The sequence below is a fragment of the Macaca thibetana genome, chromosome 3 (genome assembly GCF_024542745.1).
Source record: "Macaca thibetana thibetana isolate TM-01 chromosome 3, ASM2454274v1, whole genome shotgun sequence".
Classification (NCBI taxonomy): domain Eukaryota; kingdom Metazoa; phylum Chordata; class Mammalia; order Primates; family Cercopithecidae; genus Macaca; species Macaca thibetana.
This window is the reverse complement of record NC_065580.1, coordinates 9,147,252-9,165,880: the sequence shown is the minus strand read 5'-3', so window position 1 is coordinate 9,165,880 and position 18,629 is coordinate 9,147,252. Positions and strand designations below refer to the sequence as shown.

The following is an 18,629-nucleotide window of genomic DNA, read 5'->3' as shown; positions in this document are numbered from 1 at the left end:
CCTGCCCTGTCTGTGCCCCCATATTTTGCTCAGTTCCTTTCGTCTTCCCACCATCTCTTCCCTTGGGGCCCTCCTTGTGGGGTGAGAGGGCGTCCAGCCAGCCCAGCCTTTCAGGCCCCTCTTGCCTGTTTCCTGTGGAGGGTGTCAGCAGGGCTGGGGTGAGAGGGCAGGCAGGGGAGAAGGGGGCTGACACACCCCTCTGGTCCCTAGAGGAGTGTGTGTGGAGCAGCTGGAGCAGCTGGACGCGCTGCTCTTGCCAGGTGCTGGTGCAGCAGCGCTACCGACACCAGGGCCCGGCGTCCCAAGGGGCCAGGGCAGGCGCCCCCTGCACGCGGCTGGATGGCCACTTCCGGCCTTGCCTTATCGGCAACTGTTCTGGTGAGGCTCCAGGAGCAAGAAAACAGGGAGCTGAGCAGGGCAGCAGCCACCAAGGGTCCCTGTTGGAACTCCCTGCTCCCCTCACAGCCAATGTAATGACCCCAAGACCTCAAAGTGGCTGCCTGCACCTGTGCCTGCACCCATGCCTGCCCTCGAACCCAGCCACTCCCCTGTTCTCCCCAGATACTCCGTCACAGCTGCACCCCCAATCCCTCACCACAATTTGTCCACCCTGCAGTTGCCAGCCCGCCTGTGACTTTGGCCCGTGTAGCTGCCCTCTAGGAGGGTGTCTTGCCCGCTTCCTGCTGCAGCTGCCCTCCTGCCCTCCATCTCTGCCCCTCTGTCTCCCATTTGCCAATCTCTGGAGCACCTGCCAGGCCCCTCACTCCTGCCAGGCCCCTCACTCCTGCAGCCCCCTCCTCAGCTGCCTCCTCCAGGCATCTTCCTGGCTCTCCAAGGCCCAACCCATCCTGATCTTCCCTGGAGGTGCCCACAGGAGCTGAGTGGGTGCCAGATGGGGAACACTGGTTTGTTCTGACATGTGGAGGGTGGGCATCTTGTACTCTTGCCAGGTGACCCCAAGGGGCCTCAGGGAACCATGCAGCATGTTCTCTGGGCTTTGGGAGTGGTGTCTCTGGGCTGTTCCCCCACCAGCCTGCCTCTCCCGCATCTCCCCCAGAGGACAGCTGCACGCCTCCCTTTGAGTTCCATGCCTGCGGCTCCCCCTGTGCTGGGCTCTGTGCCACACACCTGAGCCATCAGCTCTGCCAGGACCTGCCGCCCTGCCAGCCGGGCTGCTACTGCCCCAAGGTGAGAGCTGGGAGCTGGGGCAACTCCCAAGAAAAAGGGGGTCCTCTGCCCACACTCCCACTCCTCCTCCTCTCTGTGATGTCTATGGTGACCCCACCTCCTTCAAACTCCTTGGAACTTGGTGCCTCCTCCCAGCTTGCCGTTCACTCGGCATCATACATCTGCACCTGCTGCAGGCAGGGCACAGTGCTGGGTGCTGGGATGACACGATGATCACTGTCCCGTCTCTCCTTCCACCCAGGGGCTGCTGGAGCAGGCTGGGGGCTGCATTCCCCTGGAGCAGTGTAACTGCTGGCATACCTCAGCAGCGGGAGCCAGGATAACCCTGGCCCCTGGGGACCGCCTGCAGCTGGGCTGTAAGGAGTGGTGAGTGATGGGGGAAGGAGTGGGGTGTAAGGAGTGGTGAGTGATGGGGGAAGGAGTGGGGTGTAAGGAGTGGTGAGTGATGGGGGAAGGAGTGGGGTGTAAGGAGTGGTGAGTGATGGGGGAAGGAGTGGGCTGTAAGGAGTGGTGAGTGATGGGGGAAGGAGTGGGGTGTAAGGAGTGGTGAGTGATGGGGGAAGGAGTGGGGTGTAAGGAGTGGTGAGTGATGGGGGAAGGAGTGGGGTGTAAGGAGTGGTGAGTGATGGGGGGGAAGGAGTGGGGTGTAAGGAGTGGTGAGTGATGGGGGAAGGAGTGGGGCTGTAAGGGTGGTGAGTGATGGGGGAAGGAGTGGGGTGTAAGGAGTGGTGAGTGATGGGGGAAGGAGTGGGCTGTAAGGAGTGGTGAGTGATGGGGGAAGGAGTGGGGTGTAAGGAGTGGTGAGTGATGGGGGAAGGGAGACAGAGTGTTGGGGCCAGGGAATAGGGCAGGGAGGCCTGGGGGGCCCAGTCCAGCCTCAGGACACAGGACCATGAGATGCCAGAGTTTGCAGCTCCCTTATCTTGCCCCAAATGTGCCTAGGGCTCAGGTTACCCTTGCATGACCGCCCCCCCCTCCCCCGCCCGGGAGGTCCTGGGCTGGCTCCTGCCTCCCTTAGTCTACCTTGACCACCCCCTCCTGCAGTGAATGCCGGCGTGGGGAGCTGCACTGCACCAGCCAGGGCTGTCAAGGTAACCCTGACCTATGGAGACAACTGTCCCCATTGCTTGGGACTAGGGGGCTTCTGGGATGCAGAACTTTCAGTGCTAAGACGGGGACAGTCCCAGGCAAACAGGGATGGTGGGTCACCCTACCCTGCACCCACACCACCCTCAGCCTTCCTGTTTCCAGCACTTCCTGGTCATGACCCTGAGCCCCGCCTGCCTGTCCCCAGGGTCTCTGGGCTGGGGGGCGGTCACTGGGAAGGGCACCCACACCCTGCCCTTCCAGGTCTTCTGCCTCTGAGTGAGTGGTCCGAGTGGTCGCCCTGTGGGCCCTGCCTGCCGCCCAGCGCCCTGGCCTCTGCCTCCAGAACTGCCCTAGAGGAGCGCTGGCTCCAGGACCCAACCAGCCTCTCTCCCACCTCGGCCCCGCTGCTGGCTTCAGAGCAGCACCGCCACCGGCTCTGTCTGGATCCTGTGACAGGGAGGCCCTGGACTGGAGCCCCTCACCTCTGCACTGCACCCCTCCGCCAGCAGCGCCTCTGCCCTGACCCTGGAGCCTGCCCTGGTAATGGGGAGAGGCAGAGGCCACAGGACAGGAGGGGCCTGGAGTGCGGGTTGGGGGAACCTTGTGGAAGGGGCTAGGCTATAGAGCGCATTGATCTGCTGCCCCTCCTGCTTGCCTCTAGGGCCTGCAGGATTTGAAGCTGGGGTGGGGTCCGGGCAGCAGCTAGAAAGAGGAGCGGGAGGGCCTAGAGGGCTTTAAGGCCAGCCGGAGCATTTGCAGCAACAAAGCTCAAGGCTTGAGGGGAAGGCTGGAGATGGGCCTGGGTACTGACTCCATTGTGCCTTCCCCAGACTCATGCCAGTGGAGTCTGTGGGGGCCATGGAGCCCCTGCCAGGTGCCCTGCAGTGGGGGGTTCAGGCTACGCTGGAGAGGGACAGAGGCCCCCACTGGAGGAGGCTGCCAGGGGCCATGGGCTCAGACAGAAAGCTGCAACAGAGGGCCCTGCCCAGGTAACTCCCATCCCCGCATTCAGAGGAGGGTCTGGGACAGGAACATCTGAGATCAAACCTGAGGGGAGAGTTGGCTCTACCCCAGAGCCGTGCAGTAGAAGCGGGGAGCCATAAGTGTCCCCAACACGTACTCCTATCATCTGGTCCTCAGGTGAGAGCTGCGAGGCCCGAAACACTGTATTCACCCTCGACTGTGCCAGCCAGTGCCCACGCAGCTGTGCTGACCTCTGGGACCGCGTTCAGTGTCTACAGGGACCCTGCCGCCCAGGTAGCCAGCAGGTCCCACCACCTGGCTGGGAGTTCCCGGAAAGCCTGGGCCTCCCTCAACTGCCTCCTGCTCCCAGAGAGTGTGTGATCTCGGGCAGGGGTGGGGGAAGTTCAGACTGCTGGGTCATGAGTGGTGGGGCAGGAAAGTGGTCACTTTCAGCAGCCAGCTCTGAGTCCTGCAAGGAGTGAGCGTCACTCAGGGCCACGGTTCCATGTGGATGCTCAGGTGGCTGTCAGGGTTACTGAGTGGTGCCCACACAGGCTAGAGCAGCCCTTTACTGTGCATGGGCAGTGGGAGGTACTGTGGAAACCAGGCTTTGGACTCGATCTGGTTGCCGGGGGAGGATCCATTGGGTAAGCCCTTCCTGAGCACCCAATTTTGTTCGGCCTCTTTACCCACATCCCTAGGCTGCCGCTGTCCCCCTGGCCAGCTGGTTCAGGATGGGCACTGTGTGCCGATCTCCTCTTGCCGCTGTGGCCTCCCTAGTGCCAATGCCTCTTGGGAGCTGGCCCCGGCCCAGGTGGTGCAGCTGGACTGCCAAAACTGGTATGGCTGCAGCCCCGCCAGGGCTAAGGGAGCTTTGGGTGGAGGCACGGGGCAGGTCAGCCTTCGTTGGCATTGCTGGGGAGCAAGGGTTCTGTTCACCCTGACTGGAGCCCTTTGTGCTTACCCCTGTCCACAGCACCTGTGTCAACGGGTCCCTGGTGTGCCCACACCAGGGGTGTCCAGTCCTTGGGCCTTGGTCAGCCTGGAGCAGTTGCTCGGCCCCCTGTGGTGGGGGCACTATGGAGCGACATCGGAGCTGCGAGGGAGGTCCTGGGATGGCACCATGCCAGGCCCAGGACACGGAGCAACGGCAGGAGTGTAACCTGCAGCCCTGCCCTGGTGAGTGCCCTGGGCGGCAGGTGACTGACCCCTCCATTGCTGCCGAGCCCAGGCCCTGCCCCAGCCGTGGGGGGTAGGTGTGGGGAGAGGAGGTCGGACTCAGGGCAGCCCCCTCCCTGGGACTGGAGTTGCTGGGTCCCTCCCATCTCCCTATCTGTGTGCACCCCACAGAGTGCCCCCCTGGCCAGGTGCTTAGCGCCTGTGCCACCTCATGCCCGCGCCTCTGCTGGCATCTGCAGCCTGGTGCCATCTGTGTGCAGGAGCCCTGCCAGCCTGGCTGTGGCTGCCCTGGAGGGCAGGTGGGTATTGGGTGCTGTGTCCTGACTCCCTGTGGGGGAAGCCGGCAGGTGGGGAGGGAAGAGGCGGTGGTCTGAGTGTCACTGAACCTGCCTCGCTGCAGCTGCTGCACAATGGCACGTGCATGCCTCCCACTGCCTGCCCCTGCACCCAGCATTCTCTGCCCTGGGGCCTCACCCTGACCCTGGAAGAGCAGGCCCAGGAGCTGCCCCCAGGGACTGTGCTCACCGGAACTGCACCCGCTGGTGAGGGCCTGGCCCTGGGGTGGGGAGCAGGGATGAGGAAGGGTGGGGAGGAGGGCATGGGAGGCATCTGAGTGTGCTTCTGTCTTCCCAGTGTCTGCCATGGTGGAGCCTTCAGCTGTTCCCTTATTGACTGTCAGGGTGAGATGTGGCCGTCCATGCCCTCTGCACCTCCAAAGTCAAGGCCCGGGACTGGCACTGAGGAGGAGAGGAGGGCCCTGCTCACAGCCTAGACAGAGCTTCAAGAAGCCCTCCCCTGTCTGTCCACACTGACCTCTCTCTAACCGGAGACCCAGCACCCACTGCCCAGGGCTCCCTGGGTACTCAGTGTGGTCTGCCCCAGTTGTGGAGCGTTCCCCGGCACACGGTGTACACAGAGCCAGGGCTCCCTGGGCACTCAGTGTGGTCTGCCCCATTGTGGAGCATTCCCCGGCACACGGTGTACACAGAGCCAGGGCTCCCTGGGCACTCAGTGTGGTCTGCCCCATTGTGGAGCGTTCCCCGGCACACGGTGTACACAGAGCCAGGGCTCCCCGGGCACTCAGTGTGGTCTGCCCCATTGTGGAGCGTTCCCCGGCACACGGTGTACACAGAGCCAGGGCTCCCTGGGCACTCAGTGTGGTCTGCCCCATTGTGGAGCGTTCCCCGGCACACGGTGTACACAGAGCCAGGGCTCCCCGGGCACTCAGTGTGGTCTGCCCCATTGTGGAGCGTTCCCCGGCACACGGTGTACACAGAGCCAGGGCTCCCCGGGCACTCAGTGTGGTCTGCCCCATTGTGGAGCGTTCCCCGGCACACGGTGTACACAGAGCCAGGGCTCCCCGGGCACTCAGTGTGGTCTGCCCCATTGTGGAGCGTTCCCGGCACACGGTGTACACAGAGCCAGGGCTCCCCGGGCACTCAGTGTGGTCTGCCCCATTGTGGAGCGTTCCCCGGCACACGGTGTACACAGAGCCAGGGCTCCCCGGGCACTCAGTGTGGTCTGCCCCATTGTGGAGCGTTCCCCGGCACACGGTGTACACAGAGCCAGGGCTCCCTGGGCACTCAGTGTGGTCTGCCCCACTTGTGGAGCATTCCCCGGCACACGGTGTACACAGAGCCAGGGCTGCGAGTGACGCCAGGAAGTGGAAGGTTCTTTCCCTGCCAGTGGGGAAACTGAGGTCTGGAGGGGTGAGCAGAAATGAGGGGCCTGGCCTGGCAGCCCCTGGGCAGTAGCATTTGCCCTGTGCAGTGCAGTGTTGCCCCAGTCTGATCAAGACCAAGGGCCCACCCACCGTGTGCCCAGCTCTGCCGCGCTGGGCTCTGTGAATGCAGCGCAGCATGGCCGGCCTCCAGGCAGACCACCCCCTAGAACAGGCAGAGACGGGACAGTCTCCAGGCCTCTGACAAGCAGGCAGCGCCCCAGAGGGTGAGACGTCAGTGCCGAGAATAGAGGCTGGGTGGACAGGATTGGTCAGGGAGGCTTTTCTGAAGGAGGTGAGACCTGGCCTGGGTCCAGCTAGTGTTTGAGTGGGCGGATAAGAAAGATCAGGAGGTGTGGTTGGAGGCTACTGCGGCTCAGAAGGCAGGACGGGGACATGAGGGTGCTCAGCTTGGGAGGGGCGGAATCGAGGCTGGATCCAGGGCTGACTGGAAAGGTGGGTTGGATGGTCTTCCCTGGCAGAGTGCCCCCCTGGAGAAATGTGGCAGCAGGTGGCCCCGGGGGAGCTGGGGCTCTGCGAGCAGACGTGCCAGGATATGAATGCCACAGAGACCCGGCGTAACTGCAGTTCGGCTCGAGCCTCGGGCTGTGTGTGCCAGCCTGGGCACTTCCGCAGCCAGGCAGGCCCCTGCGTCCCCGAAGACCTCTGCGAGTGCTGGCACCTCGGGCATCCCCACCCGGTGAGACACAGAACCCCCTCTGCTACCACCCACCCATTCCTGACCTCAAGCCTCCCCATCTGTCTGTAACTCCACTGGCTCCTCCCCCTGCTCCAGGCCCTGCAGCGGCCAGCAGGGCTCCCCTCTCCCCTTGGACTGTCTCTGGCCCCAACAATTCATCTCCCTCCGGGGTCTCTTGTTGCCTGACTCCATCCAAGCCCAGTGCCCCAGCTAGGCACTCACAGTCTGGGCTTGGGGATCAGGAATACTATTATAGAAAAGTCTACAAGTTGGAGCTGGGCGCGGTGGCTCACGCCTGTAATCCCAGCACTTTGGGAGGCCAAGGTAGGCGGATCATGAGGTCAAGAGATCAAGACCATTCTGGCCAACATGGTAAAACCCCATCTCTACTAAAAATACAAAAATTAGCTGGGAGTGGTGGTGCGTGCCTGTAGTCCCAGCTACTCGGGAGGCTGAGCCAGGAGAATCACTTGAACTGGGGTGGTGGAGCTTGCAGTGAGCTGAGATTACGCCACTGCACTCCAGCCTGGCGACAGAGCGAGACTCTGTCTCAAAAATAAATAAATAAATAAATAAAAATTAAAAATTAAAAAAAAAAGAGAGAAAAAGCTACAAGTTGGCAGAGACCAAGAGGAGGCTCTCCCCTACTCTCCCCAGCCTGGATCTGAATGGCAGGAGGCCTGTGAGAGCTGCCTCTGCCTCAGTGGGAGGCCTGTCTGCACCCAGGGCTGCTCCCCGCTCACCTGTGCTCAGGTACTCCCTGCATCCCTGCTACTCTCCGGGGTGGTTCCCCCCTCACCTGTGCTCAGGTAGCCCCTGCAGCCCTACTACCCTCCTGGTTCCTCAGGCTCCTTCCTGGGACCCTCCTCTGGGGAGGGCAGGCCGGACTCCAGGTGTCAGGACCACCTTGGGGCTCTCTCTGCAGGGCGAGGAGATGGTGCTGGAGCCAGGGAGCTGCTGTCCCTCTTGCCGCAGGGAGGCTCTGGGTATGGAGGGAACCTGGGCACATTGTGGGGTGCCTCTCCCTAGTCTAGACCCTTCTCCTCTGCCGCCCCACACCTGGCCTTTTCAGCCTGGCAGGTGCCTGCCTGCTGCCTGCCTCCCCCAGGCCGACCCGCCATGGGGATTTGAGGAGTGAACACCCCAGCACATATCACAGCACCTGCTGCCCCACCCCGCGTGTTCCCCTCAGACCCAGGCCCTGCCCCTCTTCCCACAGTCCCCTCAGTCACCTCCTCCTCCTGTGCCCTGTCCCCCCCACAGTCCCCTCGTCACCTCCTCCTCCTGTGCTCTGTCCCCACCAAGTCCCCTCAGTCATCTCTTCCTCCTCTCCCCTCTCCCCAAGTCCCCTCCTCCTTCTGTGCCCTCCCCCACAATCCCCTCTGCTACCTCCTCCTCCTGTGCCTTCCCCCACAGTCTCCTCATCCTCCTGTGCCTCCCCCTACAGTCCCCCAGTCACCTCCTCCCCCACAGTCCCCTCAGTCCCCTCCACCTCCTGTGCCTTCCCAACACGGTCCCCTCAGTCCCCTCTTCCTCCTGTGCCCTCCCCACAGTCCCCAGTCCCCTCCCCTCCTCCTCCTGTGTCCTCTCACAGTCCCCTCCTCCTCCTGTGCCCTCCCCACAGTTCCCTCATTCCCCTCCTCCTCCTGTGCCCTCCCCACAGTCCCCAGTCCCCTCCCCTCCTCCTCCTGTGTCCTACCACAGTCCCCTCTGTCACCTTCTCCTCCTGTGCCCTCCACACAGTCCCCTCAGTCACCTCCACCTTCTGTGCCTACCCCCCCCACAGTCCCCTCAGTCACCTCCGCCTCCTGTGCCCTGCCCCCACCTCCTGCCACTCAATGCCCCTCCCCACAGAGGAGCAGTTGCCCTCCTGCCAGCTCCTCACGGAGCTACGAAACTTCACCAAAGGGACCTGCTACCTGGACAAGGTAGAAGTGAGCTACTGCAGTGGGTACTGCCCGTCCAGCACCCATGTCATGCCAGAGGTGAGCCAGGGACCTGCCGTCCAGGCCAGGGGAGTCGCATTGGCCAGTGGCTGTCGAGGGCTGCGCTGAGCCTGGGACCTGGGCACAGCCAGAGGCCATGAGGCACAAGGTGCTTCTCATGGAGATAACAGTGGAGTCGGGGAGGTGGATGGTCGGAGCTTTCCCCAAGGCAGTGGTGTGCACCTGCGGGTTGGCCCAGAGGTTTTACTAGGTGCCTGACCCCCTCCCACAAAGGTCTTCTGTGGCCCCACACCATTCCCAGAGTGTGCCCACTGTGCCCCTTAAGGCAATGAGCCAGGAGCCCAGCAAAGAAAGGCATGGAGGAGCTAAGCTAACCTCTGAAATTAGAACTCATCACACGGTGCATGAGAGCATGAGGGCTCTGCCGGAACGCCCTTTGTACAGAGAGGATCACCGCACACATTTCCCACAAGCTGTCCGAGCCAGGCTGGCTCTGAGTCTTGGGCAGGCTCCACTCTGCGTTTGCCCTCTGTGGACCCAGAAGCCCTGATCCTTCTTAGGATCATCCGAGGGGCTCTGTGCCCACCCTGAGTCCCCTCAGCCTGAGCCTGATGAACTGTGACCTGAGCTGCCTCCTGCCAGGGTCCTCTCTCCAGCTCCACTCCCATTACTGCCTGCCCCTGGGCCCACCTCGCAGTGCTCTGCGGCCGTCCCTCCCACCTCAGTCCACCTGGTTTACCTCATCCTGGAAGACAAGGATGCTTTCCTACCTGGTCCCCAAAGACACAGCCCCTTAACCCTCAGCCACTCTACGGCTCCCCCAGGTACGTCCTGGACCTCCTGGAAATACCTTCCCAAATCACTTTTGAAATTTTTTTCACACTTTTAGAATTTTTAAAACATAGAGTAAGAAAAGAGAGAAAGTAATTAAGAGAGGCTTTTTTTAAAAATTTTTTATTTTTATTATTTTTTTTCCTGAGGAAAGAAATTGATAGTGGGATAGAAATTGGAGGGATAATTTTTTGCTGAATAACCTCTGGCAGTTTTTGAACCTGGCATTGTATGAATGTACTACCCATTTCAAAGTAAAATTATAAATAGAATTATACATAAAATTAAATGATATGTTCATAGGACTCTGATAGAGGTGCTTTAACCACAGTGCACAGGGATCTGCTTTGGAGAACTCACTTTGCATTTGGGACCAGAACTATGCAGTTAGAACTGACTTATTTGTAGTTTCATATATAAGTCTCTGTCCAACTAGACTCAGCCCCTTGCGGTAGAAGTATGTCTTTCCCCCTGCAGCCAGGAGGCACTGATGGCCACGTTAAAAGTATTCGTTTAACCTGTAGGTTGTTGGATATTCAGACAGTGGGGGTGAAGGAGGTGGGCTTCTTGCAAAAGGGGCTTGCGTGGCCCAGCCACCCTGCTCAGGGAAGAGGGTGTGCTCTGGCCCTCCCGCCATCCCACCCCGCCTAAAATGGGAAAGGCCAAGAGGGGAGGAAACTCCATTTGGCCCTAGTTCACCCACTCCCTCTCGCCCAGGAGCCATACCTGCAGAGCCAGTGTGACTGCTGCAGCTACCGTCTAGACCCGGAGAGCCCCGTGCGGATCCTGAACCTGCGCTGTCTGGGTGGCCACGCAGAGCCCGTGGTGCTGCCAGTCATCCACAGCTGCCAGTGCAGCTCCTGCCAGGGTGGGTCTGGGCAGGGCTCCGGGCAGGGAGGGGACGGGGAAGGAGCCTAGGCAAGGACCCAGTGTTGTGAACTAGACCCAGGAACACACACATAGCTCCTCGTTCCATCATTCTTTGTTGAGTTCTTCTAGTCCATGTTTTTCCTTCTTCCCAGTGTTCTTGTTCATTTCATCTCCTATCATGTGTAAGTGTGGGTGTCTGGAGTAACTGTACCTTGTTCAAACCCCGGCTCATCTGTTTCCTTGCTCAGCCTCCCTGACCTCATCTTTTTTTTTTTTTTTTTTTTTTTTTGAGAAGGGGGTCTCACTCTGTCACCCAGGCTGGAGTGCAGTTGCGTGGTCTTGGCTCACTGCAGCCTGGAACTCCTGGGCTCAAGTGATCCTTTCGCCTCAGCCTTCTGAGTAGCTGGGACCACAGGTCACAGGTGTGCCACCATGCCTGGCTAATTTTTCTTTGTAGAGACAGGGTTTCACCAAGTTGCCCAGGCTGATCTTGAATTCCTGAGCTCAAGTGATCCACCTGCCTTGGCCTCCAAAAGTGCTGGGGTTACAGGCAGGAGCCACTGCGGCCTGACCTCATCTTTTAAGCAGGGCTAACACTGCTATGCAGGCTTGTTGGGTGGACCTGGCGAAGGCATGCATGTGAAGTGGCTGGCAGGTGCCTAGTTCTGTTAAGTACCTGCCATATGATAACCTGAGGTCCCACTGTGTGGCAGGTGAAGGGGAAACAGGTGGGAGGCACCAATGCCGCCTGGGTGGAGCACAGTAGAAGGCCTGGTGTTGGCTCTGGGCTTTCTCCTGGCACCAGCCTGACAAGTCTGCTTCTCTTACTAACCCATCTCCCCCTCATGTGTCCCCTAGGAGGTGACTTCTCAAAGCACTAACAGGCTCCGCTGGTTGAGTCTACAGCCGTCCCTCTTGTGATCATAGGACTCAGCAGCACTGACTGTGTCCTCCCACACTCTCCCACCTGCCCCCAACTGGGGGTCCATGACTTGGCATTAGCATGTTCCAAATAAAGTGACACTGGCAACAAGTCACTGTGCATCGTCTCTATCCTGGGGCTCAGAGGGAAGAGGGAGGGTGGGCCTGAGTCCTGGCCTGGACCCATGGAGGGTCTCCTGGAGACCTCTGCACATCTGCTATGGACTCAAGATGGCATTCCCCATGACTGGTGAACCTGGACAAATCATTCCCATATCTGAGCCTCAGTTCCATCTGTAGCAGGACAGGGTTGAATGGAGCCTGAAGACCTCCCGTATTAGACGTCACCAGTGTCCCAGGTCATATTCCTCCACCCAATGTGATTTCAGCTGTGGAGGACAGTCTGCTACATGCGGGCTGATGTCTGCTTCTCCCTCTCCTTTTTACAACCTCCTTTTTTACAACACCACTCTGCCCACCTCCCGGTTGCTTTCCTTGTTTTATTCACCCCAAAGTCCTATCCTACCCTGTGAAGCCAGAGATAGCAGCTAGCTAGAAGCCATACTATTGAGCTAAGTATTGGGGACAAAAATTGAAAGAGGCCCACTGTGCTGCAAGAGACTAGCTCATCCTGTTGCATGTCCCCATGGTCTCTATTCCTCTTTAGGAGACCAAGCCTCCCCATTTGTCCCTCGACACCACCACCTCTCATGACATCCCTCTTGTAAATCCCACAGTCTCACCTGATCCACCCCCACACTGCCTCTCCCTCCCAGATACCCACTGGGGTCTCTGAGACTCCGCATCTGTCTTCCATAGACTCTGCTCCATCATCCCCATCACCAAAGGCTTCTTCCACCATCATGTCATGACTGACACTAGCTTGCCCATCCCTTGAAGCCTTCACCTGGAAGCTGAGACTTCATCCCCCCTCCAGGCCAGGAAAAGAGATACTTGTCTTCTGTGATGTTCATGTTTATTGTTTCTGTTGGGCCAGTTCTCCCTGTTCGTCCTGCAAAGAGCCCTCTTCCTGGGTTGTCTGAGTCACTCTGTAGTGACACCACCCTCTCTGACTCCCAGCTGCCACCCTGGTCACACCCTATCATCCATAGAAGAATTTAACTCATGGCCCAGCATTCCTTTCCACCAATTTTCAGTGTCCATGTGGATACTCTACTTAAAATTCTGGTCTCACATTCTTTGCCTGCTCACCTACAATGAGCTTCTTCACTCTGTCTTGGGAATCCACTCCCACGACTAGACCATTTTCAAAACCTCGCAGATATTTACTTACCAATCATGACTTCCCATCCCTCCAGCTGACTTGCTCTAGTACTCCACTGCTATAATTTATGACTACTTTTGTGATTTCAATTTCATTGACCCTACCACTTTCTCACTTTTTCATTAGCCTCCTATCTTCCCTCGTGACGCAGCTTAGATTCATGGTCTATATAGTGATTCTCAACATCAACTGCATGTTAGAAGCACATGACATGAGGAGCTCTTAAAAAATATCAATGCCAGCTGGGCATGGTGGCTCATGCCTGTAATCCCAGCACTTTGGGAGGCAGGTGGATCACTTGAGCCCAGAAGTTTGAGGCCAGCCTGGGCAACATAGTGAGATCCCAGCCCTACAAAAAGTGAAAAAACAACTAGCCAGGTGTGGTGGCACACTCCTGTAGTCCTAGCTACTCGGAAGGGTGAGGCGGGAGGATCCCTTAAGCCCGGGAGGTCAAGACTGCAGTGAGCCAAGATCATGCAGCTGCACTCCAGTTTGGGTGACAGAGTGAGACCCTATCTCTTAAAAAAAAAAAAATTAAATTAAAAAAATAAGTGCCCATGCCCCATCGTAGGCCTATTAAATCAGGATGTTTGAAAGATCCATGGGTGACTCCAATGTGCAGCTGGAATTGGGAATCACTTTCCTACCATTATAATTACTCCAGTGCAAGTACTGTTCACTCCCTTGCTTTTCTGTGCCTCCTTCATACCCACCTGGCATGGCCGGGCGCGGTGGCTCACGCCTGTTATCCCAACACTTTGGGAGGCTGAGGTGGGTGGATCATGAGGTCAGGAGATTGAGACCAACTTGGCTAACACGGTGAAACCCCGTCTCTACTAAAAATACAAAAAATTAGCCGGGCGTGGTGGCGGGCACGTGTAGTCCCAGCTAGTCAGGAGGCTGAGGCAGGAGAATGGCATGAACCCGGGAGGCGGAGCTTGCAGTGAGCCCAGATCGCGCCACTGTACTCCAGCCTGGGCAACAGAGCGAGACTCTGTCTCAAAACAAACAAACAAACAAACAAACAAAATACCTGGCAATACTCCAAGCCAGGATGAAGCCAAATATCTGCCCAGCTTTCTGCTTCTAAACAGAATTTCACAGCTAGGCTTTTTTTAACCTTAAATTTGTGATCATAACCTTCAAATTGGCCTCTAATTCAAGGTTTGAGGTAAGCTCTATTTCCCATTCTCCAAGATGACTTGGTATACCTTCTATTCCCCCACTTCATTTTCATGAGGTGATCTTGTCTCAAAAAGACATCATCGGATGGAAATTCCGTCAGTAAATCTACAAACAAATGTACATCTACTCCATCTTCTTCTTCCCTCCTGGCATAATCAAGTGTTCCTACACGGGCCAGACACAGTGGTTCATGCCTGTAATTCCAGCACTTTGGGAGGCCAGTGCAGGTGAATCACTTGAGGTCAGGAGTTCAAGACCAGCCTGGCCAACATGGTGAAATCCTATCTCTACTGAAAATACAGAAATTAGCAGGGTGTGGTGGTGCACGCCTGTAGTTCCAGCTACTCAGGAGGCTGACGCAGGGGAATTGTTTGAACCTGGGAGGTGGAGGTTGCAGTGAGCCAAGATTGTGCCACTGCACTCCAACCTGGGCAACAGAGCGAGACTCCGTCTCAAAAAAAAAAAAAAAAAAAAGGGAAAAAAAAGAAGTGTTCCTATCCCTAGGAAGGGTCCTTGATACTCTGTTTCTAGACCCTCCTGCTTTCTCAAGGACTTGGTCCTTGCACTATCCCCCTTTGAATCATCAGTTTCCTTCCTATCAACACAGAAACAAGATTTTGTGTCTCATATCTTAGTCTCACTGCTTTGATTCCCCATTTCCCCCTAGATACTGCTCCATTTTTCTTGGGAAGATGGAAAACCTTTTATGGAAAAACGTGTCAAAAGAATGATTTACCCTAGCTGTCCTCCAGTTTTTTAACCCCCAAAAGAGAATCTGTTATAAAGACATGGATAACTCATGGGTAAAAATATAGCTCTTCAAGGTAGTGATATAGCCGAGGTGGGGAGTGGCAGGCCACTTGGAATCCATAGAGTCCTCACTGTCTGCCTTCTCCTCCACATTTCTTGTGTCTCATTCTTCTTTTTCAGTAATGCAGACTCCTCTACACTCCTCGAACAGAGTTTAGATCTATTGTACCTTGGCCAGAAGAGCAGAGTTGGATAATGGAAAATGCTTACTTGAAGCCTGTGTAACATGGCGAAACTCTGTCTCTACTAAAAATACAAAAAACTTAGTTGGCCATTGTCTTAATCTGTGTGTCCTGCTATAACAAAATCCCTGGAACTAGGTAATTTATAAATTATGGATACTTATTTCTCATGGTTCTGGAGGCTGGGAAATCCAAGATCAAAGCACCAGTAGTGTCTGTGTCTGGTGAGAGCCTGGTCTCTGCTTCCAGGAGGGCACCTTGTTGCTGTGTCCTCACATGGCAAAAGGCAGAGGGGCACAAGGGCAAAGGGCCTAGCTAGTTCCCCCAGCATGCATGTGGTCACTAACACCTTCATGAAGGCACATCCCTGCCCTGGCCCCCTAAAAGTCTTTTTTTTTTTTTTTTTTTTCCGAGACATGGCCTTGCTCTGTCACCCAGGCTGGAGTGCAGAAGCATCATCCTGGCTCACTGCAGCCTCGGCCACCCAGGCTCAAGTGATACTTCCACCTCACAAGATTATTTTATTTTATTTTTATAGAGATGGGATCTCTCACTATGTTGCACAGGCTGGTCTCAAACTACTGGGCTCAAGTGATCCTCCTGTCTCAGCCTCCCAAAGAGTTGGGATTAGAGGTGTAAGCCACCACACTCAGACAAAACTTCTTACAAGGACACTAATCCCACCATAAGGGCCTTACCCTCACGACTTCATATAAACTTCCCAAACGCCCTATCTCCTGGGAGAGGAACACCAGTCAGTCCATTGCACCTCCCTTATCTGGCAGACCCCCACCTCTTGCTTTAATTCTGCTCAGGCATCACTTCCTCAGGAAATCCTTGACTAAGCACCTCATATCCCCCACCGCTTCACTCTAAGGTGACAAGGCGGGCTTTAATTCATGTTTTGTGCTTACCTCTTTCATGGCACTTGTCTCTGTTTTGTAATTATCTGTTTCCGGTCTGATTCCCTAACAGGTCGTGAGTCCCTTGAAGGCAAGGCCTTTGTCTCATTCAACTGTGTTCTCCCAAACCCTAGAACACGGCCTGACCCGTGGTAGGCAACCAATGATACTTTTTGAGTGAATAAAACAAAAAGTATTGTCCTCCTTAATAAAAGAAAACCTAGAACCTTCAAGGTTGACATTGGCCTTCGCGTAGCCCAATCACAGCGCTTTGCCCTTGCTGCAAGGACTAAAGGACGCCACGCGGCCGTTGCCTAGTAACTATCGCCGGAGGGAGGCGGGGAGGGCCGCAAGCGCGCCGCCGGCGTCCAATCAGGGCGTGCATTCCGGGAGCCAATAGCAGCTTCGAGAGCTGCTCACCTAGAGCCGACTACACTTCCCGTCATGCCCCGCCGCCCGGGGCTGGGCAGTGGCCGTAAAGCTGTTCGCTCGGTACGACGCGAGTCCCAGCTCAGCGCCTATCCTGGGTCCACGGGCGCTACCGCCCCCCGACGTGAGAGAGCGAAGTTCTCCGGCCGCGCTCCCTCCCTGCCTGGGTGCCCTCCCTCTCCGGGAGCCTGGGTCCCCGGGGCGGTCGCGGCGGCTGCATCCTCAGGCCAGGCCGCGGGGGGAGGGGGCGGCACGGGCCTCCGAAAGCGGGGCCATGGAGCCCAGAGAGTCGGGGAAGGTAGGACTGGAAGGCCCGGGGGCCGCCCGCTCCCTCCCGAGGATCCCTGAGCCGGGCTCGGGCGAGGCGGGGCGGCTCGGGCGGAGGCCCCGCAGATGAGCCAGGCTTGCAGGGAAGGACTCGCCGACCCGCCCTCTGTTCCCGCACTTCGGCGGCCGACCCCGGGAGGGTGGCGGAGAGGAGCGGACGCGCCCGTTCGGTGTTCGCGCATCCTCCCGGAGCTGGCGAGTGGCCGCTGGGTCTATGCTGGGTTGGGTGACCCCCGAGTGTAGCGATGCGAAGGTGCTTCCTGTTTCGCCCACCACCTTCGGCATTTTGAAGAGGCCGGGCTAAGGCTTGGAGTCTGGATCGGACGCCAGTGGGAGCCGCAGGGTGGGACGCTTGAGGGCTTGGCCCTGCCTAGATCCTGCTTCCCAAGAAAGGGCTGAAAGGAGAGGGCATCTGGCATGCTTTTTGCCACTTCTGTTTCTAGGTTATGTACTTCATGGAATATCTGGGCATTGCTTAGAAACCTATGTCATAAATGGGCTTTGGGCAAGAGGCTTTGAGTTGGAAGAAAAGGTGGAAAGAAAGTGCTTGGGGGTGGAGTTCAGGGATTTGACGGGATTGCCAGCGCTTCCAGGCCGTGTCAGCAAAGACCAGTGTGGTTGTGGGCACATTAGCTTGGAGACAGTGGCAGCCTCTTGGGACTAACATCTTTCTGGATGTTGTTTGCTGCCAGTTCTCGAGGATTGTTTATTTGGCACAGAGGAGAATTCTCTCAACAAACGTTTTCCACTGTTTATTGAGTCCCTTAAAAAATTGTCCATTTAATAAACATTTGTAATCTGTGATTTGAATTGAACGAGATGCTGGAAGTATGAGGATAAATAGGAAATGATCACCTTTCTCAAGGAGCTCCCCTGCAGTTTTCACTTCAATAACTTGGACACGCCTGGAAGGGTTGTCCCACACCAAAAGAGAGAAAAGGATAATGTTCTTTTGATGCTGTAGTTTTTCCTGGGAAGACTAGGAAGGACTCTGAATTTCAAAAGAGGTGATTTCTCGCATGAGCATCTCTTCCATCCTCCCTTCCCTCCACAAGCTACAGTGATGCATTTTCCAGACACGGCACCTACAGAGTACAGGGTCCAAGACAAATAAAGCTCAACAAGGCCCAAGAAAAGCTGGAGCTTATGGGCCTTACCCTTTAGAAATATCCCCGGATTGATTTAGATTGAACCTGAATTTGAATAAAGAGGAGCAAAATGTAGGGGGAAGAAGGATTATAAAATATTGGGATTGATATTGGAATCAGTGATTTGAGGTTGATTTCCAAGCTATTCTGTTTAGTCGTAGACTTTCTTAGCCTTTAATGGGAGAAGAGAGAAATACGGTCATGCGCTGTAGAACAAGGTTTCCATCAACACTGCTGTCATGTACATTCCCTGTGACTACAGTGGGGCTGAGAAATTCCTATCACCTGGTGACATCATGATCCCGACCCTGTGTAGGCTTAGGCTAATGTGTGTGTTTGTGTCTTAGTTTTTAACAAAACTTAAAAAGTAAAAAAAAAAAAAAAATTTAAAATAGAAAACCTCATAGAATATAAAGAAAAATACCTTTTGTTGACGGAATGGTTTGCTAGAAAATAAATAAAAATACAAAAATATTTAAAGAAAAATATTGTACAGATGTACAATGTGTGTTTAGCTAAGCGTTATTACAAGAGTCGAAAGTTTAAAAAATTAAGTTTATAAAACAATTACAATAAGCTAGGGTTCATTTATTGAAGAAAAAAATTTTTAATAAATTTGGTGTAGCCTTAGTGTGCAGTGTTTATAAAGTCTACAGAAGTGTTCAGTCATATCCTAGGCCTTCACATTCACTCACTCACCCACCCACCCACCCACCCAGAGCAACTTCCAGTTCTGCAAGCTCCATTCATGGTAAGTGCCCAATACAGATGTACCCTTTTTTTTTTTTTTGTCTTTTCTACCGTATTTTTACTGTACCTTTTCTATGTTTAGATACGCAAATACGTACCAGGTGTTACAGTTGCCTACAGTTTTCAGTACAGTAACATACTGTGCAGGATTGTAGCCTAAGGGCAAAAGGGTATACCATATAGCCTAGTTGTGTAGTAGGCTGT

General features: G+C 56.0%; 3 protein-coding genes across 7 annotated transcripts in view; all 3 read left to right on the top strand.

Moving 5' to 3' along the window:
* Positions 1 to 11,519, top strand: part of LOC126951642 (SCO-spondin-like) — a 57,900-nt gene extending 46,381 nt beyond the window's left edge. Inside the window, 19 exon segments of the mRNA XM_050785950.1 lie at positions 211 to 378; positions 1,058 to 1,188; positions 1,430 to 1,554; positions 2,233 to 2,279; positions 2,539 to 2,817; positions 3,108 to 3,266; positions 3,418 to 3,534; positions 3,942 to 4,080; positions 4,217 to 4,419; positions 4,591 to 4,718; positions 4,820 to 4,940; positions 4,943 to 4,961; positions 5,053 to 5,099; positions 6,622 to 6,839; positions 7,497 to 7,592; positions 7,765 to 7,825; positions 8,694 to 8,824; positions 10,334 to 10,484; positions 11,345 to 11,519. Coding sequence (XP_050641907.1) covers positions 211 to 378; positions 1,058 to 1,188; positions 1,430 to 1,554; positions 2,233 to 2,279; positions 2,539 to 2,817; positions 3,108 to 3,266; positions 3,418 to 3,534; positions 3,942 to 4,080; positions 4,217 to 4,419; positions 4,591 to 4,718; positions 4,820 to 4,940; positions 4,943 to 4,961; positions 5,053 to 5,099; positions 6,622 to 6,839; positions 7,497 to 7,592; positions 7,765 to 7,825; positions 8,694 to 8,824; positions 10,334 to 10,484; positions 11,345 to 11,367 — 2,363 coding nt within the window. The 3' untranslated portion in view covers positions 11,368 to 11,519.
* The window catches only part of ZNF775 (zinc finger protein 775), a 153,796-nt gene continuing 137,657 nt past the window's right edge, over positions 2,491 to 18,629 (top strand). The window contains exon 1 of the mRNA XM_050785880.1: positions 2,491 to 2,502. The gene's annotated coding sequence lies outside the window, so the exon portion shown is untranslated. The remainder of the gene's footprint in view (positions 2,503 to 18,629) is intronic.
* The window catches only part of ZNF862 (zinc finger protein 862), a 29,645-nt gene continuing 27,253 nt past the window's right edge, over positions 16,238 to 18,629 (top strand). For 3 of the 5 annotated variants that reach the window (XM_050785780.1, XM_050785779.1, XM_050785778.1), the window contains exon 1: positions 16,261 to 16,498. In XM_050785780.1, the coding sequence (XP_050641737.1) occupies positions 16,475 to 16,498 (24 nt within the window). In that variant the 5' untranslated portion in view covers positions 16,261 to 16,474. Of the gene's footprint in view, positions 16,499 to 18,385; positions 18,427 to 18,629 lie in introns of those variants that run through there. The other 2 variants (XM_050785777.1, XM_050785781.1) reach the window with 2 other exon arrangements.